This window comes from Osmia bicornis, chromosome 13 (genome assembly GCF_907164935.1).
Source record: "Osmia bicornis bicornis chromosome 13, iOsmBic2.1, whole genome shotgun sequence".
In the NCBI taxonomy this organism is placed as follows: Eukaryota; Metazoa; Arthropoda; class Insecta; order Hymenoptera; family Megachilidae; genus Osmia; species Osmia bicornis.
The window spans coordinates 7,234,688-7,262,505 of NC_060228.1; the positions used below are offsets into that span (position 1 = coordinate 7,234,688).

Sequence of the window (27,818 nt, forward strand, 5' to 3'; positions counted from 1 at the left end):
AGAAGCAAAATTGAGTGTGAAGGAAAGTAATTAACAATAATTATTACGTCAGGGTAAGAAGGTTTTAAAAAACACATTTTTCTTTATGTTAGACTTTTATTTATTGAATTGACATTTTTTAGAAAAATTATTGACATGCTTATCAAAATTAATGAGAAATTGTTGAGACACGAAGAAATCCGGGGTAGTTGACTCGATTACGACTTGCCCCTTTTTCCATTTCTAAACTCGCAATTGTCTGTTCTAAAAATTCAGATTTAGATGCTTGACTGATAAAGGATCAATCCTTGAGTCTAGATTACCGAAGCCAACTTCAGCATTATGTTTTCCACTTTCAACCTCCACCCGTAGCAACTATTTGTCTTCATTCGTACCATGCTGCTCATTGATCGTGGCAGAATAAGGTCTCCTTAGTATAAATTCCACCAACTCTGTCGTATGAAAGGCGCAGTAAATGGTGCATTGATTAATCCCATTAGAGATTGTGGATCCCGGGAAACCTTTACACAACAACAACAACAGAAAATGAAAAGAAAGATAAGTTTCTTCTATTAAAATGAACAAAAGTTTCATAGTGGTACAACATTTATTGAATTGGATTTCGTTTTCAAGTGCAAATGATCATTTTACAGGAATAAGCAGGTAAAATTAATGCGATACCCTGTCTTCCTCGCTTCGATCCTTTGAACACGGTTGTTTAACCTGTTCTGGAATCGATGGATTCAATCTGGACGTACCTACTCTGATTTTTCCAACGAAACAGGAGGTATTGATAGTCGATACGTGTTGCAGATGAAAGATTCTGCATTCAGTTTATGTTCTGATATTCCAGGTATGAGATATTAGAAATTTCTAATTTTTCAAGTATTAGAAAATGATTAGGAAGTAATCACTTATAGTTGAAGGGTTGAATTTCGAGGCGCCAGTCATTACTGACTGCTAAAAGTTATAATTTTCTCCATCATTACCTCGTTAAAATAAATTTTAAAGACCCTTCTCTTCTATCTCCTTCATCAATCAATTACTTAACTTTCTATTTACTCTAAACACTTATAAAATTATTTTCAAGCGCCTTTATCAGATACACGAAACCTATTTCACCGCTAATCTATCCTATCCAAGTCTCCTTATAATCCATCTGAAACTGTTTCACGCCTCTTTATCTTGTTCTGCGATCCGCGTTTATACGAACTTGCATTTTAACGAGACGCATGAATTTTTCCTTCTCTTCTCAGGCATCATCGATCGACCGTGTCCGTTTTCCATGATTGTCCTAATTTACCGTTCGATTCGATCTTATCGAGCCGCGACTTATGGATCGAGCACCATGACGTTAATGGACTTAATCCGTCCTGTTCGAAGGAAAATCAATTCGCGTTCACTCGATCGTTCCCTGCTCCGTTAACCATCGATCGTATATGAGATTTCCTCTTCGCCTAAGCCATAGCAAAACGTTGGAGAACGAACACGAGCACGGTCTTATCGATAGGAACGCGATGCTGTGCCTCCCCCCTTTGGACTCGGAGTTTTGCAAGAATTCGTAATCTCGAGCGTGCATTGTATCTCGAAAAGCGATACACTCGTATATAGTGCAGGAGTTTATGGCACCGGTAACAGATGGAGCATGCCGATACCTCGGTTCTCCGATGCGAAACGCGAATTTGCAAATTACAAGGATGATAAGGGCCGCGTTGCGCTACGATTGTGCTCGAAACCCCGTATTGTGTTCCACGGAGATTAAACTTATCGATAATTTATGGATATCTACTAGGAAGTACGAGTGTAACTATGTATAGGGAGACTGCTGTATAGATTTGTTGAAGATATCTACTATCTTCTTGTAGTAAACAGGATCGTTGTGGAATGATACAAAAATACATTCCATTTTTATGCATTCATGAAAAATTTTAATTAAATGTTTCATTAAGAGGTGATTTGGAGACTTCGGATTTTTAAGAATGGTCTTCTGAAAAAGCATAAAAATATCCTGGACAAATTTGAAAGTGCTCGTGACTTTATGAGAAAGTCGTGATCTCATGAATGTAACAACAAAATACCATGTAATTCATAATAATTATTCATCAACAGGTTCGTGAAATATTGTACTCGAGCTGGGACATCGTATTTTGTTTTACCTCCATGTAAGGGTTAATTACCTGACGATATTTTCGGCCAACCGTGAAACTATAAACTTGCGACCAAATTACCGTTCATATGTTTTTTATCGCCAGGTTCGCGCAGTAATTCCTTCATTCCAGATACAGCAACACGTTGAATGCAACCTTGGACGTTCGATCATTTTGCTTTGAACGAACCGCGTGTTTATACGCTTGGCTATACTACTTGATACTTTATCGTCGCGATAGTTCGTCAAATGCAACGTGTAGATAATCGGAATTTATAGGAATTTTATGCATGTTAAGTCTAGCCCGGATCTAGGTGCATACTTGTGCCTATAAACAGTGAAACAAGTGGTGCTGGTTCACCAAACTGGCAGAACAGGGACTTAGAAATTTTTCCTAATTTGCTATACAGATACCAAGGATACTAGAGTTAAGCTCTTAGCTCTATTTCACAAGTGTTCACTTTTTTAAACATTTGTATATCGGTCTGCATTAGGCATTATAAATCTGGATTGAGACAATTGTTTCCCACCTTACCTGGTATTAATATATCATTTTGTTACGCATGTTTCTAGTGACGACTATATTACAAAGACATAATAAATGACATACGTCGAGGTAAGGCCATGATTGCGAATGTAAGTTCTAAGAAACATTGCTTAACACTTTGACTGCCACAGTGAGAACGACGATCTGTAGTAAGGTATTACAATAGCAATGTTATTCAAAATTCTCCTTCTTCCTTTTTTTAAATTAATCGTTAGTCAGCGTGTTAAATATTACTACCAAGAAATCAATTTCAATCAATGAGATTGTGTTTATCATGGTGCTCTCCGAGTATCTTATTAACGATTGGAATGCAATTGATTAAAGATAATTCGTCACCGTTGTACACCTTCAAGCTTGATTTCTAATCCTTTTAGAATTCACAGCCGTGAAATGGTATCGAGTATCGAGAACAGTATCGTTTACATTGTCCTACATAATAAAGCCGATGAGGATTATTTCTGGTTTACGCGTTGGTCTTAAAACAGTTACATGTTAAATCCATTAATAAAACAATGTCTTATTAGTATTCAATCTGAGAAATCAGTTAGAATTGAAATTTACCATGAATGTTAATTTTCCGTTGAAGATTTATTTCTTGCTATATGTTCACGTCAAAGAGGATTAAGTAACGTTGAAATAGACGTATTATCTGAATGAAACCTCTATCTTTATCGATGATTCTTTTTCTAACACTTCGTTAACATGATAGGGGAATGCTCGAAAATGAAAATATATACAGCAGTGTTTTTTGAATGGCCACCCACGATGTGAATATAGGTTTTCATTGGGTCAACAACGATTGCCTCAGAATGGTAACGTTGAACTCTCGTTTGATCGAGTTGACAGATGTTATAGGAGCTTTTGGGTCGACTACTGTTTCTTAGTACTTCTACACCACCATTCATTACTGATAATTTAAAAATCCATAGATTTGGTGACCTCAATATTGAATATTTAAAAAGTGTAAGAACAATATCAGTAACATATTAATTTTACAAGCAAGTGGAAAATTTAAATTAGAAAGTGCAAGGATTGCTTCCTGAATAATTACAATCTTAACGTGTTAAAATTATTTTCAAAAAATGTTACCCAAAAGAGCTAAGAAGTGCGACAACTTTTTTACTTAAGTATATTTTATCAACAAATGGTTAAATGAACAATTTTATCCACGACCAAAAATATAGGAATCTAAGTACAATTCGAAACGAGGTGTCTTAATACCCTCAATTTGTACAGTAATTGATTCTAATTAATCAGTAATCAACAGTTCTAAATTGTAATTTATATATCTATAAATTGCACAAAAATTATTAATGAATAAAAGAATTAAATACTTGAGAAGCTATCGATGATCGGTGAGGAAGGAATCCCGCTACACAAACTGCAACTTACATAAAAACCTTCCATTTTTAATTTGTAATCAACATTCATGAATTATTATAAACACGTTTCACAGCGCTTGTTTATTCACATATTTTATTCATTCAATTCATTGTAAAGAATATAAGTAACTGAAGGATCGTAACAAATCAGTTTTATAAATTTGATAAAGAGGTTTCTTTTTATTAAAATACATTAATTATATTTTGACGTGTGTCATGTACATTTACATCGATTCAAGTGAAACTTCGCATTGAATGAAACTTGATTCCAAGAATTGTAAATTGAAACAGAAATTTCCACGTTATATAACGAGAACAGGTAGGGCGGTTAAATGTGTTTCCTCGGTGGCTGCAGGCGAAACGAGGGATTCTAAAATTAAAAGGATATCCAAAACGATCGTTTCGATGGGCAATTGTATAAAGGCTGCCGATCCTTCGATGGCTTCTCTTCCGAGGGGTATCAACGTCGACACTTCACGGATTAGAGAATCGGGGCTGCCAATCATTTTCTTAATTGGAGGACCAGGAGTTGGAAAAAGTAAATCAATTTATTATTATCTTATATTGTTCGCGCAATCTGCTTGGTTATACGTCGTATAACCTAGCAGTTCTATGACTGACGTCTAATTTCATGGGCAATTTTGTTAAAAAAGATAGACTATAGTAAGTACCTTCAAACATACAGAAGCAAAAATTTTAATTTTGCTTATCTGGGAGCAAATTTTATTTAATTATGGACCAATATATTTTTCCTGATGGAAATTTAAGAAATAATTCTTTGGTAAAGTGAGGAACCTTTTTATTTTAATTCGATGACTCGATCGTTTCAGGGACGTTATGCAGCAAAGTAGCGGAAAAGTATGGTTTCCTGGGCATAATTAGCACTGATTTAATTCGAACCGAAGTATCCACGCGTACCGAAAGAGCCTTCTTATTGGCACGAATGATGTCACAGGGTCAGCTGGTACCCACGGACGTTTTGATAGAATTGATCGCAGTGAGGATGATTGACTTCTTGGATGAAAAAAACGGATTCATCGTGAGTGGATTTCCACGACATAAAGATCAGTGTAAAGTGTTTGACAAACTAATAAGACCGCCTGATCTTGTATTATTTATGGAAGCAAGAAACTCTGTTCTAAGTGATCGAATAATGGCTAGAGCAATCACTACTATGGAAAGAGTTTCGATCAGCTTCGACTCTATTAGGAAACAAATTAAGCAATTCCATAAAAGAAATAAACCGGTAGTTACATATTACAATTACAAAAACTTGCTGGTGATGATCGATGGAGAACCTGAGGCGATTACAGTATATGAAAATGTATGCGAAGTTATCGACAACCTGTTACTTAATTTCCCAACCAGATCGTCTAATGTTGAAGAAATAAACGTGATATCAGACGACATCGTACCAAAAAATAACGAAGAATAAAAGTATTAAGGTTTTAATACTTCTAGGAAGAATTTTTAGCTCAATCGTGGAAAAGATTTTCATCAGAGTGTATTTAGATTCATTTTATTATCATAGGGCAATTATTTAGCTTAAGTATAAAGTAGTATAATCGAGGGATTCTCTGTGAATTTGATAACAGATTTATTATGTGTGTTGTGAATCTCAGTAATTAGCACTTTTGATAGCTTCATACTTCGTAGAATGGATGTGGAACCAAATAGTTCAATTTTGTGAACTATTTGTAGCATAATTTATTTCCCTACTTTAAATAAAATCATTGATTCAATTCTCAAAAGGTACGGTGTAAAAAATTATTGATATTCAAATGAATTTCAATAGGGTGGTTCAATATAACTCCATTAATGAAGGGTCATAATTGCCAAACTAACTGTCGACTGCACATTTTTTTCCAATGTACACTGGAAATGTGTTTTTGATAGGTATTCGTTGTTCACCCGCGTACGTGTACGTCCATTTATATTCTCACGTACGTCTGTATTTATTCTCATCCCCTGTATGTGTTTACGCTCGTTTTAATCAGTGGATGGATGGTTGCTTCTATTTATGAACGTCCTCACACACTCGAAACTACAATCGCGTCAACGTTTCTGAACCTAACTCACCCTCGTATATATGAGGGTGCATACACCCTGTACACGTTTGGCAAATGCACACATAAACACACGTGCACTTTCTGTGCCACCTATCTGCACGTGAATTCCAGTTCGCATCTCGGTGGATAACTGATAGAACGTTTGCCTGTGCTCGTGCAATGGGTGAGCTACAAATTTTAGAATCGTGGGGGTTCAATCCAAAGACAGAGAAAAGAAAAAGTATTCATGCAATTGTTAGATGCACTTCAGTGGATATTACATCTGTCTGCAACATGTGAAATTTTTATTTCAAATCGACAAAATTTCTTTGCAACAAATAAGAACTGAACTAACCCTTTATCTCTAATCTCATCAAAGCTACAGTTGTAGCAAATTTTACACCTCCAACAATTTTTCTTGATACTTCTTCATTTCCAACTCGTCAACAGAAATATCTCCCCAAGTATCTTTTTTAATCACCCTCAGTATATCCGCCCCTGCCAGCGTCCATCGCACACTTCTCGCGTTTCATCGTGTACGTGACTGGCTATCGAAAGGTTTTCTCCGGTGTTGGTGTGGGTGGACGGGTGGTTGGCTGCGTTTATGAGGGTGCGGGCCCGAAATTGAAAAGCACCCCAGCGAGAGGTAGGCGAGGGTGGTCGTGCAGCAGTCATTGACAAGCGAAAGACCGTATCAGAGGGTAATCCTATTGGTGGACGGTCGTGTCGCGACGTCCAGACGTCATTGGTCCGCCTTGAATCCACGGGGCGTGGTCTGGAGTTCCTCGAGAGTTGGTGGGGTAAAGGATGCCTGGTTGCATCCCTGGCAACGATTACCGGAAAACCACAGGGTCGTTCGACGCTAGGAATCCAGCATGGCGGACCTGGCAACCCCTCCGGCTCGATTCACCACCACCACCACCACCACCACCACCATCAACCCCAGCCGCTATTATCGAGGCCACTGCGACTGTTCACCACCAAACCGTCCGGGTAGTGGATTTCGCTCGATTTGTCCGGGGGAACACTTCAGGAATCGGAAGTTCGATCGGACGATTAATTGCTCCGTTAACTAGTCTTTTCAAATCCTGACTCTTTGACGACGCAGCGGGAATACAAGACGCTCCGGGTGGATCCTTTGATCGTTAGACGTACGAGAAATTTATATTTCGTATTACTGATTTAGATGTATCGCTTTAAGCAATTGATGTTTTGGTAATTGCTTATATTTTAACGCGTTCACTGCCGCAGTAGAAGTAGATGTATGTAGTCAGACATACTGAAACTGTAATTATTATTAAGGCTAGAAAGCGCCAATCATTGATGACCCTTGTGGCAGTTAATGTGTTAAATAGAACCTATTAATAGTGACGATTTTTCATTCAAACTTAAATCAAAATTATTAATATTATTATCATTTTTCATTAGATAATGTTCAATTGTCGTTACACCTGGTCTGACTGTTGTAATTCATCAAAGAATTATTCGCAAAAAAGTAATTTATTGAAAATTATAAAGACAGGTTCATCGAGATTTGAGCCACGTTTCAAAGAGCATTTTTTCAAAGCCCATCAACGGTTGGATCCTCCACTTGTACCGTCGTTGTATCTGATTCCAGTAAGCAACATCGAGATACTAGGTATTCCGGCCGATTCAATGAAGGGGCGAAGGGGGTGACAATGGAGAAAGAAAGAGGAGATCGGGGTAGTAAGAGGGAAAGAGAACGAATTTCACTACCACGTAGCCAACGATCAACAATTGCACGATGTTCAGTGGGTGAAGGTAGGCGTCGTCTGGTGACGGTGGCGAAGAGGGTGGGGGTTAGAGCGTCGGCCAGGCGTCAACCGATGCGAAGGGTTGCGCGCACGCGCCGCGACGAGCGTCGTCGACGAAGCGCCGCATCAAACGTGCCGGCTATAGGTTAAATCCTCCCGCTCCTCGTTTTTGTTGTTTTTCCGGCGTTGCCTCCTGATCCCGCCTTCAAAAGTGCCAGCGGACCAATCGGTGGCCCGTGCTCGCGGGACGCCCGGCGTCGAGACACCTCTGCAACCACCAACGACGTCGATCTTCGTGATACGGGACGATCGCGTCGAGCCAACCTCGATCTCTCACCGAGACGTCGACTTCGAGGCATCATCCGTCGTTGGTGCTCTCGGCTCTTTCGAGATTGGTGCTCGAACCACTGTGTCGTCGGGTGGATCGTGGTTCTGTGAAATTTTCAAAGGATCTGCAAGATAGGGTGCTTTTTTATTCGACGTTTGTGCGAAATATTATCAGTTCGTTCGGAGGACTGTAGTGATTTTGGACAGTTTGAACTGTGTGCGCGAGTGCCGAGCTAAATTGGAGCAACGTTGGCAGGTGAGAGGATCTTTGATATATTATTGAACAAATTTGGGAAGATTTGTGTATGGGAAATGGTGTTCGAGGATGTTCTTTATTGGTGCTTCGCAAGAAAATTGTCAATAATCAAAGTTGGGTGATGATTCTGGAAATGTGATAATATATAGATAAGTTATTCCTTGTATTTTACTAACATTTATGTTAAAATTTGTTGCAGTATACTGTCTCTCATTCGACCTGGAATGTTTATGGGTACACCATGAACGGAGCAACGTCGGTCACAACTTCAGAGGAACATCAGCATCAACATCAGCAACCGCAAAATGATGCATCTGCAGAACATCCAAGAAGTCCCACCAGTCCTTTGAGCATACGACATGGTAAGTCATCAAATCATTTATTAATCGACGGATTGGCCGGAAGAAAGTAAAGAAAGCATTTGCTTCGAAACAAAATATTATTTTTAGTGACAGATGCGCGCGCGACACAGGTAAAACGAACAAAAATATAGAATGATAATTCGTTGCAGAATTTACTGATGATTAAAAGACGAATTGCATGCGAGTGCAGACAATTCGATGCACACGCAAAGAAAATATAACTGCATAAACATTCTTTGTTATAGACAGTGTTCATTTAACGAATGATCATTAGGAAGTATTAATTTCTAACTTTGTTTCTGAATTTTTAAAGTGTTCGTATTTCATATCTTATTATAGCATCAATTATAAATTTAATTCAATTAAAAGTCAGAAGTACAATAGTAAAATTTCAAGAAATGCAACGTTGTTATTTCAGATGTTAAAAAGTTTGGCTTGAATTCATTTCCGTCTTTAAATGTAAAGTTTGCTTTCGGTATAACAAATATTGTTTCTCGAAAGTTTACAGTAATAACAAAATCATCGATACTTGTCGTTTTAAATCATCATTCAACGACCACTAGACGTTCGCTGCATTTATAAACGATTGACCGTATTAATGCACGTCCAAGAGACAGACTACATAAATCTACCCCCGACGCGCTTTTATTCGAACCGTAGTTCGAGGGTGGTAAGTGGAAAAAGAGGGTGCAACACGGCCAACGAAATTATGCCATTTGAGTAATCAGATTTCGAGCTACCCAAAGAATTTACTGTTATACGATTTTCGTAGTTGTTAAACGAAGAAACGAAAATCCTATTCCATAAATGACACATCCCAATTAGATAGAGGAAAGATATTTCTTTAGAATACCCATTGAGAATTTTGAAATTTATCTCTACTAAAAATAATTTATCCTTCAGTTATTAATAGACTACGAATGTTTATGCCTTTATAGCATAATTATTTCAATACTAAAAGGTATATTTCAAACTTCAGGGTTATACAAAATTATCAACCCCATTAAAAAATCAATCTATCAAATATAATCAAAGAACACCGTCAAAAGACGAAAACCAAATCCAGCAGATGTACGAAAACGCGAATCAATTCAACTCGAGTCTCAATCTCAGACAAGTTTGGTATCACGATATCTCCCTAATGCGGTAACAATTAGTCGATAGCAGAGGGTGCGAGGGTGGAGGGTGACCAAAGTGGTCGCTGGTAGTTACGAAACCCCTTTTTTTTTCGAACGTCCCAACCAGCGTCCCCTTTGCTGGTCGTCATTCCACGCAATCCCTACCATGGCTTCTCGATGATCCCATAATACAGGGGCGCAGGTGGCGCCTCGCCATCCACCAGCATTGATATGCTAATGAAATTTGACGCCCCTGCTTTTGCTCGCGTTATATACACGCGTACGCTTTGCATTTCGCGTTCGCGCGAGGAATCCGTCGGCTGGTCACCATAAGGCCGCATAATTTTCCTGTTCTCGTTTAACCCCTGGCAGTGATGGTGCCTCGCGAAAAACCTTTGTCCATATTTAATTACTCTAATGGCGTAACCTTGTCATGATGGCGACTGTGAAAATTCGTCGGCTATGTTTCTATCAGCAACTATGTTGGCTTGGAATAACGGTTTAGTTTGCAAGAAATTGTCAAGTTTTTTCCATAAGGATTTAACCACAGTTCGTTGCTATTTTAAGAATACATTTCACATATCGCAATTTGTGTCTCTCTGTTCGAGTACGATGGGATTAGGGTGTTAACGAGATCGAAAAGCCGACGCGCTTAGGACGTTACGTGAGTTGCATTAATAAGATCGTTTTCAGTTCATCCCTCCTGACTGTAACGACGGAACGATAAGATTGAAATCTTTCTGGTGTAGCAGGATTACGCGTATCAATGAACGATTCGAACGTGCTTTATAGTTTCGATCACTGATTATGATTACAGATGCATATCTGTTAAATTTAAGATGATCAAATCTATGATATTCAATTCGCACCCTTCGTTCATTTAGCTAGCTTATTTTAATGTCATACTACTAAATATTCATTGTTTCAAATCGGGTAATAAATGAAATCGGTAAATGAATATAGAGAAATTTGTATTCTATTTTTAAAATTTCTTTCTTTTTAAAAACTCTGCGCTAATGAAAGAGGGAAACGACTAGCAATTTCATTTCTTCGATACGATTGATTTTAAGTGCAATCTCTCATGGGGAGTTTCGAGACCTTTTAAATAACTCCGTATAGGGTACAGTTAAATTATTTTGCAGCGGGTTCGGGGTACAGGACCCTAACCTGATATCGAACTGTTCGCATGGTAATTCGAACGGATCCTGTCTGACCCCGTGGCATTAACGAGACCGGAACGAGTTTTCGATCGGATACGATGCAGTCGACAAATACGATTCCAGGGAGATCTCGCGCCTCGTCGGGGTTGGCAGCGTGACTAATAAACCCGAGTGGAGTAGCGAAATCACATTTCGTTAATCACGCAGATGTTCGTCGGTCTCCGATCTCTTTGCGTTACCTTCTTTCAATTAATATCGTTCACCGAACCGACGGAATTTATTTTCTTACCAATTTGTCACTCGTTTGCTTTGTTTCTTGTTGCAATTAATTGTACAGTGAGTAGCACCGTAGATGATCCATCAAAATTTCAGGGGTGATCTAGGGTTAATTTCTTAACAATTTTAAAATTCTGGAATTTTAGAATAGTGAAGGACATTGTTAGGAGGGCCAGGCCCATCCTACCTACTTTCACCAATATTTCTGTCACTCAATATAAATGTTAAATATTGAGAAATAATCTTCAATTAAAAGAGCAAATGAAATAACATTCTTATTCCTTCTTGCTTCTTCCTCGACATATTAATATTTATGCTGGATCGCTTTTACCTTCCATGGTTTTTACGAACTCATTTCTCGATGTAAATACTGTTTGCCTTCGCGATTCAGTCAGTAAGCCTTAAGGGATGCGAGAAAAGAAGCGCGCTCTCTTTGGGGTGGAAACCATAGACAATCTGGCACCGATTTTACAAACGAATTCATTACACAATTTTTTCAATTTTTTCCAACTATTCCAAATTGTTCGTGTGTTTCGCCAAAAGTAATCAATAATCGTACATTGATAACCACTTTATCACAGGACATTTAATCGGCTATAAATCTTGCGAACGCCTGCTATCCGGATCGTAAATCCTTCGTGGCGATCCATAACATTTGCGCGTTAGCTGTGAGCAATTATTTTATATGCGATCGACGTGTTCACCGGTCCCGCCTCATGAGAATCAATCAAGGGTGGAAGATGGTACTAGGGTTGGTCACAAGAGAAGAGATTTCTAGGATTAGTTGGACGTATCTGCCAACTGATCGAATAGGATGAATCAAATTTGATCGTGGAAAAACTGCGTCGATCGTAAATCTGAAGTCGTTCTATCTAAACCGTATAAATCTCAGAATAAAAAAAGGAGAATATTGACAGGAAAAAAATAAAATGTCCATTCTTTATCCATTTTTATAGCTCCTTCGGAAAGAAATGTAGCGATACGTTTCTGACTAAAAATGATTGCCGGTGAAAAATTGATATTAATAATCTTCAAATTTTCGCAACGCCACTTGTACTTCTGTAAAAAACTTTTTCGTCGACTGTTTTTTGTGGAAACATAATTTATGAAAACGAAAATGATAATTCGTTCGATTGATAAGGTTTCCACAATTGTGTAAAGTCTGGTCAGGTAGAGAATCAAATAATTCGTGAATATTCGGTATTATTAGAAATAACCAATGAAGTATTAATCATATTGCAATGATTAAATAAAAATGTTGCTCACTGTACCAATATTATCAATAACTCAAAATTAGGTTTTGCTGAAACAGGCATGGTTCTTGTTAATATTCTAAAGAATTCCACAAATATTCTTACAATTGTTCAAAATTAAAATAAAATATACATATGTATAACATCTGTAATGAAAGAAAATATCTCTTTGTATTACTGTTTGATCCAGAGGTACCTAACAGAAAAAGCATTTATTTTCAGACTCTGGAGAGAGCAGTGTAATCTCGCCAGGATTACCAGAACGGTACAGTCCTTTGGGAGCGACAGGATCGACCTCGACTCACGATCCTTACGCCTCGAGGTCCGTTCAAGAGTGTCCTGTTCCTCTTTGCAGAGGAATACCGACCGATTTTCCTCTTGCAAGATCGCCCTACCTAACGGCCCTCGGTAATGGTCATCCCCATTTACTGGGGCAGGTGCAGCAACAGCAACAACAGCAACAGCAGCAGCAACAACAACAAATGCAACCACAGCATGGTAGCAAACCACCGCGTAGTCTTGGGTTGATATGCGTGGTTTGCGGTGATACCAGCTCCGGCAAACATTATGGAATTCTTGCTTGCAATGGGTGCAGTGGATTCTTCAAAAGAAGCGTCAGACGGAAATTGATATACAGGTGAATTCATGGTTTTTAAATATTTTCCTATATCGAGATACTTGCCGGTCATCCAATACAATCATTTCAAAATGTATTTAAAGCTCAAAGAAGAAACAAAATGATATTGCAACCTAATGCAAAATTCATCAAAATCTCTTACTCAAAAGATATTACATAATTTCTCGACTGATTTCGGAGAGAAATTAGTCAGCGAATCCTCGGATGGCGTTTAATGTCAAACTGGCCAGCCAGTGGCGCCATGTGGTCCAAGTCGAGTGGGCTCATCCTAATACCAGGCAACAATGCGGAACGGCATAATGTTGAATCCTGGAGGACCTATCCACCTAACCCGACGTTCTGTGTATACGGCATACTATTACCATCCCCTGGGAACGACCATCCATCTCCATCGGATCCCTCTCAGCTCGGAATCGCTGTCTGATACGCTCGATCCGTTTTACACGGGGCCACATACGTGGTTCGCTTGTGCGTGTATCCCCTTTGACCACGTATGAGACCGTCGATAACACGCATCCGCGTAGGTGTGCACGTTAAGCCCATCGAGGAGATACAGGATGCTAGCCTACTCGATATACAAACTATTAACCCTCTGTGCTATCTTCGAAAAAAATGGAAGCTACCTTTAGTCGTGCGTGATCGAAATTCAAATTGCATCAAATTTCAGATGTTCAACTTTCCTTAGGTATCCTTGAGACTTGAGTTTCTTAAAAGGGTAACAAGATAAGGGATCTTCCTTTGCTTTCGTCAAATCGAATCTAATATTATTCTTTGTCAAAATAGTCAAAATAGACACCGATCAAAGATCGACCGCTCGTATTCTCTGTACAACAGCCTGTCATTTTTTTTGTCTAGATCCTTTTCATTCTTCACTATCAATCTCCGTCGAACGAGCGTAACGCGGTAAAGAGTGAAGAGCCTTCGCACAGATAACCAATTACTCGTAGAGGGGAACAGACCGCGACAGATGCGTCCCGACGTGATGCGCCGCGGCGGCGCATCGACTATAATCGCCGGATTAAAGTCCAACTTCACGGATCGGTTAGATGCAATTAAGTACGCCAGATCGCGTCGAAAGTTCACACGAACTCCCATTGGGCCACACTTGAGTTTTGCGAGCATAGAATCAATCGCTCCTCGTCCTAATTGATAAACCAACGATTATCTATTCAATAGCGTGCCAGATTTCCATTGAAATTGCGTTTGAGGTCTTATCATCCAGATGAGATATACAGCTTGAATACATTCTGATTATAGGGGAAGATTTTTCAATTTGAATCATTTAAAATTTATTTTATCAAGAGACAAACTATTTAGAAACTATCCAAGACCTTTCGATTCAATTGTTTTCCATTTGTTTCTTTCACAAACCGAGTTGCCTAAATAAACCTTGCTCCTCCATCTTCTTCGTGGTGCAGGGGTTAAGTCATTGAATCATCAGCAGTCGCGATCGGCGGGCGTGATAACAGGCAGCACATGTTTCCGGTAACTCGATGAGGCAAACAATGCCGGCCAGCAGAAGACTAGAGAGATGCGTAAATAAATGTATGATGTGGTTCTGAAGGGTGAATGCCGAGGAGGCCGAGGGTGATGTATCCCCCGTGTTGCACGGGCAGAGCCAGTTTCGTGGAGGTTCGCTGGGGTGTGAACGCAAATCAATTTGCGAGAGGAACCCTGCTGGCACGGCAGCACGCAGCCACCCTTCGGTACCCTTCGTGTTCCACCGCCTCGGGACAAGATAGTTCCAGGATGCTGTGGCGTCCTTTCGTCGCACGCTTGGATCGAGCCGCCTCCTTGTGAGTGACGTTAGTTAAAATCGCGCTAACGGAACCCCAGGAATCGATCTACCTCCCTGCCGACCGATCGAGCCCCAGGCTAACGCAACATTGTTGATTTTTTCTTTCTCGTTCGATGGGAACCAACATAGTGACAATTCTTCTTGGAGAACATGGGACTGCCTTGATGATTAAATTTTTAATCAAGTAATTTTTCACAGCAAATTTTCTATAAATTTTTTTCTAATCTAGCACGATAAATTATTGTAGTAATTTGTATATGCTGTGAAGAAGAAAAGAGAAAGGGCTTTAAGACCAAAGAAAGGAAGCACCACGACTCTACCGCGGGATTAGATGAAATTAAGAGGGATAAGAAGAAGGTACGTGACCCCGAGTGGTCGCCTCTTTACGTTAGTCAGCTCGGAGGGATAACCTGGTTAGCCGAACAATGAATGTAATCGAATTTAACGCCATCTCCTGAGTTCGCAGCCAGGATTTCCGGCAAGTGCGCTCGAAATTTATCGTCTCTTCGAGAGTGACAACATCCACCACGTTACGGTGGCGGTCGATGAAACATCATCGTCAAGGATCGATCGGTTCTGACACCTTTAAGGATTCTCTTCTTTGATTTCCATTGTCACTAATAATATAAGTATTACATTTATTCTAGTGACGAAAATAGGAAGACATTAGATGACAATGACGTTCACCCTGCGAAGAATCTCTTTTTGGAACTCTCTTACATATTTTGCAAATTTTTTTTTCAGATGTCAAGCTGGTACCGGAAGATGTGTCGTGGACAAGGCTCACCGAAATCAGTGTCAAGCGTGCCGTCTAAAGAAGTGTATGCAGATGGGAATGAATAAAGACGGTGAGTACTTGAAATTGATTTGAATAATTAATCAGGAGATACTTGATAAGCGTCCACATTTTCGCGGAAGTTTCTTCATTTTATCCAGCTCCTTTTATTCAATTTATTTCTTATTCTTTAGTAATACATTTGGGATAACTTCAATTATAATATTACGTCTCTGTGAATTTCTTTCACGTTCAAGCGCCAATTGTCAGACCGATGAAGTTGTTCGAAATGTTCAAACGCTGCGTAACCGCGAACAATGATGTATCAGAATTGATTTTTAAAGTAAAAAGCAATTCTGTCAAGACAGCTCGGAAGAAACCTGTTCTAAATAGAAACAATCTTTCTTTTTTTTGTTACGTTTCGAAGAACATGTCTTTTCCACTTCGCGGACGCTATACGGTGAGCATAAAACAATTTCTATCTTCTTAATCGACTTCGCTGATTAATTACCGAAACAGGAAAATTAATAAATCAAATGAAATTAAACCTTTACAATTACTCTAAATCGAACCATATTAGAAATTTCTGAATTTCGTGAAAAAAAAATTCTTCATCGTCCTCGATGAAGATAAATATCAATCTGGATGGTTTTTGGGCACCGGTTATCGATACATCAGATTACCGGTTTCTGCAGGTAAACCTGTATTACGCGAATCAATCAACGCTCCCGTCCCTTCACCTCCGTCACCCTATATGTCCGGGAAGAACGGAATTCGAGGGAGGGTCCTTTATGTTCGCGACATAAATAACTGGATAAGGGCGGAGTGATTGGTACGGGTGGAAGTCTGCTTGGTGGCAGCGTTCGATTCAACTCTTAATGCCTCTCGAGCAGCCACGGGCGCACCTGCCACGGCAAAAGAGCATTTCCCCTTTTCTTCTTCCCTCCGCCTCCTCTTTCTTTGGTCCCCGGACGGAAACTCCTCTCTCACGGGGTACAGCAACTTTCTTATTGCCGAACTTGACGTCGTAAGAAGAAATATTTCCAATTGGATCCTGGTTCCCTTGGCGACGGAAACGACGATGTTCCTACGGAACGTCGCTCCTTCCTGGAAAATTAGATTCTCGAGCGTCGGGAGTTACTCTCGACAAGGATAGAATTATGTCAACTTCTTTGATGACGATGGTTCGAGTTTTCAATTTAACGCAATGCAATATAATTTCATTTATTAAATTAAAAAATGGTACTCAGGAAAATTAACATAGATGTGTTTATCGCATTGAACCATCAGAATTATCATCATCGGTGGTCGTCGAATGAAAATCGAAACGACAGTGAGCAACCATTCGGTTTTGTCGCGTGCAGAACAGTGCGGTTCGCCACGTTAGGCGAAACGACGCTCGGCGTCGTAAACACCGCGGTCGTTAGCGACGGTCGCGTGGCCCTCGTCGAGCCCCGAAGGGTTAATTGGGGGAAATAAACGTATGCAACGTGTCTCCGATCTGCGTACGCAAAAATCTGCTTGTCTGTCAAGCCGCCTAAGGGATGCTGTGCGAACGACCGGCAAGGAATCCATCGTTGTAGACGAAGAGGGATAACGCGTACGTAAATTGTGTCATAATGGTAAGTCAAAGGGAGAAAGAGAGAAGGAACGAGAAGAAGCAAAGTGAAAAAGGGAGGCAGACCTCCCACGGTGAGCTTCACGCAAATGAGAGTGAAACGATCTGTAAAAGGGCGTTTATCTCTCCTGGCGTGAAACCGGATGGCGAAGACACGAAAAAAAGATGAAAGGGGTTCGGACATTCGCTTCGAAGTCTTCATTTATTGAACGAGAATCGATGACTGTGATTCGAATGAGTTCATTTTGAAAAAATAGCATTTCTCTTGGTTGTTTGGATATTTTGGGGGTTAAAGTTAAGTTGGAAGTAAAATCATTATACCAAACTTAATCCAAGTTCATCAGCACAAATTACACTGAAAAACTTCATTACGAAGCAACATCGTTTCTTTTGTACGATAGGAATCTTACTCATCGACGATACTTCGTCGTCGCGTTGCATTTAAAAAAAGCAAAGCACAAAGCGACGACAGGCGATATAAAAAAGCGTGCATCGTGGAAGAGAAGAGGGATGAGTGTGTGAAAATAAGCGGACTGAAGAGTTAAAAAGACAAAAGGGAAAGCGCGCGTTACACGGGGAAGAAAAATTTCCCGGGGTCGCGACTGGCAGGAAGGGCGTTTATCTTCTCCGCCGGCAGGGTGAACGGGAGAAAAAGTGAGAGAGCGAGAAGGAGAAGAATGGAACGGGTAAACGATGCCGAGAAAGACAGAGGATACCGATGCCAAAGGCTTGACGAAGTAGGAGGATCCTATTAAGCCGCTCAGCAGGCAGCACGACGAAGGTAAAGCTAGCCGCGGCACGCTTTTTATTATTACAAAATTACTGTGCACCCGTGCCGCGCTAAAAGGGAAGCTGGAAAAAATTCTGCTTGCTGTTACACACCACTGAGTGCCCTAATCGCGATGCCATTAGCATGTGGCTACCGTCACGAGTCTCCCTTTTCCGCGCTAAAATGAACGAGTTGCCGCGTTTTTCGGTACGAAACCTCCAGGGAATGTCAAGAAGATGTTTGTCACTGTGCCGTGTGATTTGGATAATGTATTCGTAGACAAAAATTAGGATTTTTGACGCCTTAACAATTTGAAGAATAGCCATGGTTAACACTGGATTAATAATAGCCGTTATGCAACTGTGATTATTGCAATTGAAGAATTATAAAGATCGAGAGATACAGTTAACCACGCGGAAAGTTTTTCTTGATATTATAGCAGAGATAAACGAGCAAGGAGAAAAAATACGCGCAGCACATTTTGCATTTAACAGTGTTTGGTATGAAAACACATACGATCCGAAATATTCGTAAAATAACTCGTCACAGACTGCGGTATCGATTTATTTAATGCCGAATTTGAGGAAACCCCGTTTCATTCCTTGCACTTGTATAAATATGTCGTGTTTCTTTTTGCAAAGATGAAAGCGATACGAAGGCAGTTTACTATATCACTTGCGCATCAAAATTCAACTTTATATTCTTACTTCATCGCTAAGAATAATGGGTACGGGACAAATAAACGCAGTCAGAAGTAAACCATTTATTAATGTTTGTATGATTTTTGAAATAACAATATTTGTATTTGGAAATGTTGATTTTATATTTGGGACATTATTTCATTTCTGGCAAAATTCATTTTTCTTGGTAACCAAATATTTTGTTTTTTAACAAAACACGTCACTTCCTTATTTCAAAAGGGGCTTTTAGCTTTTATTAACCATTATTTTTTTTAATGCTATCTCCACCCTAATTGTACCCTAATTTTCCACAAGATTTTTATTTCTTTGTTTGAAATTTCAAGTTCTTAAAGTTCGAAACAGAGATCAAAAATTTAATTCTATGATTAATTCAATGTTGATTCAAATGCAATGATTGCCCAAAATCAGATTACAGATATAAGTTCCATACTATCATGATCCATGGTACATATGTGTCCCATAAGGTTATTCCAAAGGAAATTATTAATAAGGTTAGCCCTGCTCTGTTGGCTGTCAGCCGAATAGGAGTTACCGAACGGCGATGTATACAAACAATAAACTCAGGCTGATTTCTGTACGTCTGTTAAATTCACGCTTGTCAACGACAGGCCTCTGGCGTGATATAACGCCGCGTTACGTGAGTTTGACGAGAGGGTGGTAGCCAATCGTTTGTTCCCCGATTAATCTGGCAAGATTCGTCGAACCGAGCTCGTTCCACTAATATTTCACTAACCAAGAAACTCTCCCATGAGAAAGATTCGCCGTGGAACGAACGCATTATCGATAGAAATTCCTCCAACTCGTAGACAATTGTCTCATTCCTCAGAAACGTTTTGTTCCTTCAGCTTCCAGCATCTTCAAACGTTGCCGGAATCGAGCCATTGCATAATATTAAACGCAGGATTACTTAATATTACTGCTGTCAGAGCTTTTAATAGTTGTAGTTGAGTAGTTTATATTCAAAGCACGGATTACGTAAACCAGAGGGTAAATGTTCCACATTATAAAGGGCTACACTTTTCTGCATTGTCATTTTAACTCTTTCTCGGACAGTGAAGATCGTAACAACACCCCAAATTTAAATTAAACACGCCATACTAATCATTTGGAAATTTGTATAATATTTTATTGTATCATCAAGTATACAATCAAAATCAATAACTCCAGGGAACTAGCTGTGGGAATAAATTTGGAAGGAGAATTGAAATACATAAAGTTTCTTTGTTACAGTGTCATTTTTTTATTTTTAAAATAATTACAAGATGTAAAATTTTCAAAGGTCCAATTTGGTCATCGAAATGGAATTCATCGAAGCTTCGATAAACGTCGATTTATCGAACCGTTCCGAATTCACCGTTCACTTTCTTGCAGATTGACAAGCAATTAATCATGTGTCGTTCAACGTGCTGGCTTGTGCACGAATTCCAACCGACATTAAGCTCAATAGCAATGGATAGCGCGTTCGACGTTATACACGGGAGCGTGTAATTAATTCATGGCTGCAATTAGCGCCTGTTATCGACGTTACATCGAAGGTGTGCGCTTCTGTTGCAGCCGTACAGAATGAACGGCAACCAAGGAACACTGCCACCATCAGACCGGAGGCTCTCGTCGAAATGGACCAGGAACGAGCGTTACGGGAAGCTGCGGTGGCCGTCGGTGTTTTTGGGTGAGTCATGTGTATCTCATTCCTCTAATGAAAGCATTCACGTTGCTATGCTTTCTATCAGAAGTTGCTAATTTTAATAAGAATTGCTATTGTTTCTCGACAAATTTCATTAACTTGGTTTCAATAAACAATATATCGATTACTCAATACTTCAATACTTTCACAGAAAATCCGTGTCCCATTATATCTTGACACATTCAGAATGTCAATCACGATCCAAATTACGATTTATTGAAACAACTATCTTCTGTCACAAAAGATCCATGTCCTATTGTGCCCTAATACAATCAATCCTTATCAGGAGGGATGAATATCAACCATAATTCAGACTCGAATTCTCGATCAAAAGAAACATCTTTCGCTTTAACACCATCATTATTATCGTTACAATTTATGATCAAAACAGCTTCGATCAAAGTTGACGAGATATCCTTGCTCCACATCCGCAAGGCGTGAAGTACATTTTTCACGCGGAACATCCTCGCATGACGCATAGACGTGATGAATTTTCCAACGATCCACGGGGTCAAGGAAGGGGGGATTAAAGGTAACAGCGAGTGTACTCGGGATCGATAATCGTCGATTCACCGGGAAGCAAGAGAGCCGGCGATGTTGTTGGCACGTTTGATCTTCTGCTGGACAGCAGCATACTTTTCGCCGTCGTGAGCAAGCGCGCTCGCGACACGCCACGCCGAGCGTGATCTATCATGAAAAATTACCTTTGACTAGTAGCCCGTGGTTGACCGTTTTTCAGGTAACCGGGTACTCAGGTTGGAACTAATGGAAAATCCATAGAGCGCCATGGGGTGAAGCGTTAAAAGCGACACCGAGCGTGCCGATGCTCGGCGTCGATAAACGCCTTCTAGAAATTACCAACGCGACTTTCTTTTGACATGCGACATACATTGATATTCATCAATCTTTCATTTCCTTTTCAAGATGAGAATTCATCGATAGGTCGATAGAATCGCTGCGAACTTTCTTTCTTTGATTTTGGAAATTTTCATGGAGATTATAATTGTTCCACGTATTGATTTATCATCATCGATGGATACTGTTTTTAGAATGAAAGTTTGAAAAAGGACGAAAGTCTTTGGTGCGTGAAATTTTTGCCTCTTTTTAGAGGAAGTGATCATCCTCTGATATAAATGATGATATGAAGATAATATTTATAGAACGATCTGCTTTGAACGTTGTTCATGGATAATGAAATTTGTTAATATTTAAGAATCATGTACTTCAAGAAATGTACTTCCGTCAAACCATTTTAGGAACATCAATTCTGATAGATAATGATGTCGGTATGAATGAAGACAAATACATTGTTCAAAGAAGCTACGACTCTGAATGATTTTCAATAGAGCTAAAGGTATATTGATCGGAGAATAAAAGACTCCTTAGAGATGATTAATTTAGTTTCGCGTTTATGTAAATACCGGGCATTGATGAACAGAGGACTATTGTCTGTAGCAAATATGTCCCGTGCAGTTTAATCAGACATTTCACCCTCTTGAACTTTTCTTGTCCATTCAATAACGGCAAATCGAACATTCATGTTATATAAATTTAATCGAGTGTTATTTGTATCTTAATCTATGCTGATTCTACCGGAAACCTCGATCAAAGCGGAATAGAATTCGACATGTACTAATTGAATGGAAAACCCGGAACAAAGCGGAACAGAATCAGAATCATTGTGTCTTAAATATACATAATAAAAGACGTTTATTTCAACTTTAATAATAGAGCTAAGAAAAACGTGACGATACAAATCGGTTTCAACGCGACTGGTCGTTCGACGTTACCTATCTATATCTTTTCATAAACAAAAGGTCTTCGTCGACCTTTCTTCAGCGCATTCTATTAAATTATCCGCTTCGCGAAACGAAGCTGGACACTCGAATCGATCAATTTTCTTACTATTATCATTTTTTTTTTTTTAATATCTTTCTTTCACATTTTTATATTACCCTTCTAACGTCTGTCCATCCCTTAAAACTGTTTCAACGCGGTTTCAATATTCAACGCGAGTACTTGTGGTTTCTATATGTATTATTTGTATAAAATTCATAAATACCGCAGCCTCGTCCCTGCATCTTCCGTAACGCGTAATTTCTAATCCACGTGAGTGCAGAATTCGAACACAGGCTCTCCTTGAACGATCTGGGCGAATAATGCCCTGGCTCTAGCCCGAGGAGACATCTCTTTATCGTGATACAAAACGCTCTCCAAGATCGGTGAACGAACGTCCACGGTGTCACCTATGTTCCTTTCCATGTGCATGGTCGAAATTGGAGCAACAGAATTCCTCATGTCGCTTTCAGACTTGGCGAACTTCCTGACAGGTTCAGTGTACCCGATGATTTCATCCTCGTCGGTGTCCACGACGAATCCTCTCCTCAGGTTCTCTGATTTCGTTTGTCGAATGACGGAGGCGACTCGTCTCTTGATATCAGCCTTAACAATGGCCGCCTCGGTTGTCTCTCTTCGGCTAGCATTCGGATTCTTCGTCACGCTGTCCAGCATCTCCAGTAGACGATCGAAGGAGGTGCAAATATCATCCAAAGACTGCTGACTAAGCAGCACGAATCCGTTGGTTTCGTTCTCCTTGTCCTTCAAAGTGTTCTCCAGTTCTATCAGATTGCTCTTCATAGCTTGCAGTTCCTCTTCAGCGGCCTCGCGACGTTTTCGTTCTTCCGTTAACAGCACGCTGCTGTTTTTAAGCTCTTCCAAGAGACGGTAGTGTTCCGATTTCGCTTCCATCAGTTGAACCTGGATATTCTCGATCCTGGCGGAATCCATCTCCATCTCCAAACTACGGGCCATCTGCGTAGCAGCATCCACTTTTGATGGATTCAGGATCTTCGACGACGTCCTCTCGCTGTCCGGCTGAACACTGTCCTCGTAAGTCTGGTCATCTTCTTCGTTCTTCATCGTTTCGTTTATCACGGGTTTGATACGGGATTGAAGATCTAAGTGGAGAGTGATTTTCGACTTGGTTTGTCCATTTTGAACTATCTGCTGCTGCTGTTGCTGTCGTTGTTGTGCTGCTAAGTTTTTAAACCCTGGGCCATTGAGTCTCGTCTTCGTCTTCTTCGCATCGTTCACAGAATTAACCGCTTTCCTTAATGGAGCTTGATAGGGCCTCTTCATGTACTCCACCACGGCGCTACGTGGTCTCATCAGAGGTTTCCTATTATTTTCTATCTCGTTTCTCTTCCTGTTGCCTGCTGATATCACTTTCCGATCTTGCTGAGGTAAACTTAGCCACCTGTACTCGCACTTTGTATCAGAACTATTCTCTTCCAAACGTTTGATTATCTCCTTCACCAGTCTCTCGTTCAAATTCACATTCTGTCTCACATCGAGAATATTCAGGGTGGTGTTGTGATCTAGCAGCTCCAGGAGATCCTTGCCGATCTTATCGGACAGTCCACAACGCTGAAGATCTATCGCTTTCAACCACAGACTGTCTCTGATAGCCTCGATCAGCTCCGTGGCTGCTGTGTCTCCTAACTGAGGGTTGTCGTTCAAAGTCAGTCGACGCAACCCTGGCATTGCCTCGAGATTCGGCTCCTGGTACCTCAGAGATTGCTTCCAAGTGTCGTGGTACAGCAGCAGCTTCTGTCTGGACAGAGCAGCCGCTAAGGCTGGTCCGCATTTGCTCGTCAGATCACAGTAGCTGAGGTTCAGTGATCTAACACTTGGTACATCTGCCACTGTTCGGCACAGCAGCTCACAGGAGTTGTCTCCGATGTAACAACGCTGAAGAGACAAGGAACGAAGAGTGTTGGTGTGTGATAGACCAACACACAACACTGCTAAACAATCCGGGGGAAATGGTATGCCCTCCAGTTCCAGGCTAAATAACGTTGGCGAATTTCTAATGCACTGTCCGACGCTATGAGATAACCACTCGAGAAGATAACGAGATAGTACCACGGGTGCCTTGCCCATCGTTCTTGCTTTGTCCTCCGAATTTATTTCCTCCAATGGTTTGCGACATTGATATCTACTACGAACACTGATCGATCGCAGACTACGATCGAGGGACAAAGAATTTAAAATCGGACCCCAATCGTCCATTTTCACGCGATCGGTTGTGAAATCTAAACTGTGGGGCAGAGTCACGCAGATGACAGGCAGTGGACGTAGCCGTTGCTGCTTACACAGTTCCATGTAACAGTTGGCGAAGTTTCGGCTGTTCGGAAGCGCCATTCTTGACGATGGAACGGCCAGTGGCGCGTCCACCATGCCCCCACGTCTCGTTGCGGTCTTCGTGTTCGGTGGCAACGCGACGGCTATCGTTACCGTTCAAAGATGTTGGTTCCTGCAAGAATAAGGGAGAAAATAATTAAATTTTCTGCAAATTTTATTTTTGACAAAGAGAGTGAAATTTATACCTTCGTGTTTGCTGCCTCGTTGGTACCTTAACCACGATTTTTCCACGCACCGTCATCTGCGCTTTCGACTTTTCCAACGATCCCGACGGAAATCGTTTTCGACGCTCGATACAAAGAATTAATCCCCAGAAGACGAAAATCGCGTTCCTCTTTCCTCGTTCACGACGGTTTTCGCCCACCTACCTAGCCGAAAACGGGAAAACGAAATTCCTACGCGACATACGCTGAATATATGCAAACAAAACTCGCGATTGAATAAATTAAAGTTGCATCAAATCGTCTGTTATCGATACTGTGACTCGATAATTGATTGGCGTTCCATGAAAATCATGGAACTTCATATATCAAGTATTCTGATAATTTGAAATTGAAGTCAGAGAAGAATGCTAAAAATTTTTTACTAACATTCCTAAAAATATGGTTTTTCAGACCCCCTGTGTCTCTGGCCATGGCGAGATACACGACACCATTACCTTTACCCACGGTTGCGCCCACCACAAATTCGGCAAATCCTCCAACACCACCTCGACAAGATAACGATGACGGTACTTATCAATTTTACATATGTATATATTTTCCTAGTCATCAATTAATTTTCAGAAGACATTTCCAGTTGAAATATAAACGAAGTATATAAAATTTCCCTTATTTTCAGAAGGTAATTTTGGTGAAAATGATCTTCAACGATGTTTCCTAATTCTGTTCAACAGGGAATGCTTCAGAGGATAGCATAGACGTGACGAACGAGGAACCACTAACGCCTCAAAGAAGTGGTTGCACGCAAATTCCGCCTGTGATCCCGTCGTTGTACTCGCCTGCTAATGCTGAAACAGTCTACGAAACCAGCGCGAGGTTACTCTTCATGGCGGTGAAGTGGGCCAAGAATCTTCCCTCTTTCGCGAGTTTGCCTTTCAGAGATCAGGTATCATTAATAAATTTCAAAAGCCAAAGAGTGTGAAAATGAATTTAATAAATGGTCTCCTTGATCCCAGTTCAAATAATTCTATTCCAGATTCTTTACAAAAATGATTATCTGTGATAGGTAATATTACTCGAAGAAGCCTGGTCGGAGTTGTTCCTCTTGAACGCAGTTCAGTGGTGCCTTCCACTCGAATCGTCGCCCCTTTTCAACTCCGCGGAGCTGACTGCTCTGACTTTGTCACCGCATCCGCACCCCCATCCTGGAATCCACATGCAAACTACCACCGGGAAGCCGAGTCAGGTGGCAGCAGATGTTAGGCATCTGCACGATACCTTGCAGAGATACAAGGCCGTCATGGTCGATCCTGCGGAATTCGCCTGCATGAAAGCCATTGTCTTATTTCGGCCAGGTTAGTATTCCAAATTCTTCACAGAGAATTAGAAGAACGGATGATCAAATGTTGGTAATGGATTCTGCTTCTAAAGATTGAAATGCAATTTTGATTCGTTCCGCAGAAACTCGTGGTCTGAAGGATTCCAGTCAAATAGAGAACCTGCAGGACCAGGCCCAAGTGATGCTAGGACAACACGCCAGAGCACAGCAACCGGGTAGTCCAGCACGATTTGGCAGGTTGTTGCTGTTGTTGCCGTTGTTGAGGACAGTGCCAGCATCCAGGGTGGAGTTGATATATTTTCACAGAACGATCGGCAACACTCCAATGGAGAAAGTCTTGTGCGACATGTACAAAAATTAAAGGGACCTTTGATATTGTTGAACGCAATATGCTCATCGAAGGATTTCGATTCTTGTACAGTGCTGCATTCAAAGTGGTGTTGAAGATAGTTTAGACAAGGTGTTCGATGAACAGAGAAGTTCAAATGGTAATTTTCACTTCTGATACTTACATCGTTTACCAACTTCTCATTTATGTGGACAGTTTAAGAACTTTGAAGAATTCATGATTATTCAGCAATGATCGAATTGTTGAAAAGTTAAACGTAACATAATTTAGGATTAATCGAGATTCTTTTTATAATACTGACTTCTTATTTAGTATGTATAAAGAAGAGAGAAATAAGAAAGACTTCTTTCTGCGAAAGAATCTATTGCAAGAAGGACCTGGACGATGTTAGGTGCAGTATAAGATGCTTTCAGTGATTGAACAGAGAAATTAGGGAATAAATAAGCAATCGTGCTGACCAAATAATCGAATAGGATCGTTTCTATATGTGCGATAGCTTTGGCCTAAGGACGAAGCCCCAAGCATGACCCTTTAATGAATTCACGATCTCGTCTGGTGATTTATTTTTTCCACTGAGTCGAGGTCGACTAACGAAGGATCCTTTGAGAAAGGTAACGAATTGACATCTACGATATTTAGTTAATCATTGAACGGTATCTAAGTCAAACGAGGGACTCTTAGTTTCGACGTAAAAAAGAAAAGATATATATATATACACACATACATTTATTTATTATAGAGGCGTTTATCGAACATTAGGTTCGTCGCGTTGACCAAATCATTTAGTTTCTCAGTTCTAAACATTTCATGAATTTTCAATTCCACGAAGGAAAGACGTAACAATTTTCACTGATTTATTTTTACTTTTTTGGTTTCATTGTTTTTTCTCATATTATTTATATCTTCGATTTTTCGTAAGGTAAGGTTTTCAGTGTACGAGTAATCGATATGAATTATCGAACAGCTGTAAAAATGATTCTCGTCTGTGCTTTTCTTGTATATTTCGTGTTGTGATACTATTTGCTGTAAAAGTCTAGATAATGAGTCACGTGAAGTGTATTGTAACGAGTACGTAACCACTTGTAATAAAAGTACACATGCGTAAAAATCGTGCAACAACAATTTCAATTTCCTCCCCAGTGATTATAAAAAGTT

At 40.2% G+C, this 27,818-nt stretch overlaps 3 protein-coding genes across 4 annotated transcripts; 2 read left to right on the forward strand and 1 right to left on the reverse strand.

The window, feature by feature from the left end:
• The first annotated feature begins 4,219 nt into the window (after positions 1 to 4,219).
• LOC114874867 (adenylate kinase isoenzyme 1-like) lies at positions 4,220 to 5,489 on the forward strand. The gene is made up of 2 exons (XM_029184558.2): positions 4,220 to 4,592; positions 4,885 to 5,489. The coding sequence occupies exons 1-2, from the start codon at positions 4,310 to 4,312 to the stop codon at positions 5,487 to 5,489; spliced, it is 888 nt and encodes a 295-aa protein (XP_029040391.1). The 5' UTR covers positions 4,220 to 4,309.
• Positions 5,490 to 8,130: 2,641 nt separating this feature from the next.
• LOC114874859 (photoreceptor-specific nuclear receptor-like) lies at positions 8,131 to 27,729 on the forward strand. Of its 2 annotated transcripts, XM_029184536.2 has the most exons (10): positions 8,131 to 8,460; positions 8,660 to 8,822; positions 12,852 to 13,266; positions 15,809 to 15,912; positions 16,267 to 16,299; positions 20,482 to 20,596; positions 25,429 to 25,544; positions 25,710 to 25,921; positions 26,042 to 26,330; positions 26,437 to 27,729. In XM_029184536.2, the coding sequence occupies exons 2-10, from the start codon at positions 8,702 to 8,704 to the stop codon at positions 26,673 to 26,675; spliced, it is 1,644 nt and encodes a 547-aa protein (XP_029040369.1). In that variant the 5' UTR covers positions 8,131 to 8,460; positions 8,660 to 8,701; the 3' UTR covers positions 26,676 to 27,729. The 2 variants fall into 2 exon arrangements, with proteins under 2 accessions (XP_029040369.1, XP_046144291.1); XM_046288335.1 differs by lacking the exon at positions 16,267 to 16,299.
• On the reverse strand, positions 22,712 to 24,814 carry LOC114874858 (centrosomal protein of 78 kDa-like). Its single transcript, XM_029184535.2, has one exon. The coding sequence runs from the start codon at positions 24,812 to 24,814 to the stop codon at positions 22,712 to 22,714; it is 2,103 nt and encodes a 700-aa protein (XP_029040368.2).
• Positions 27,730 to 27,818: the final 89 nt, after the last annotated feature.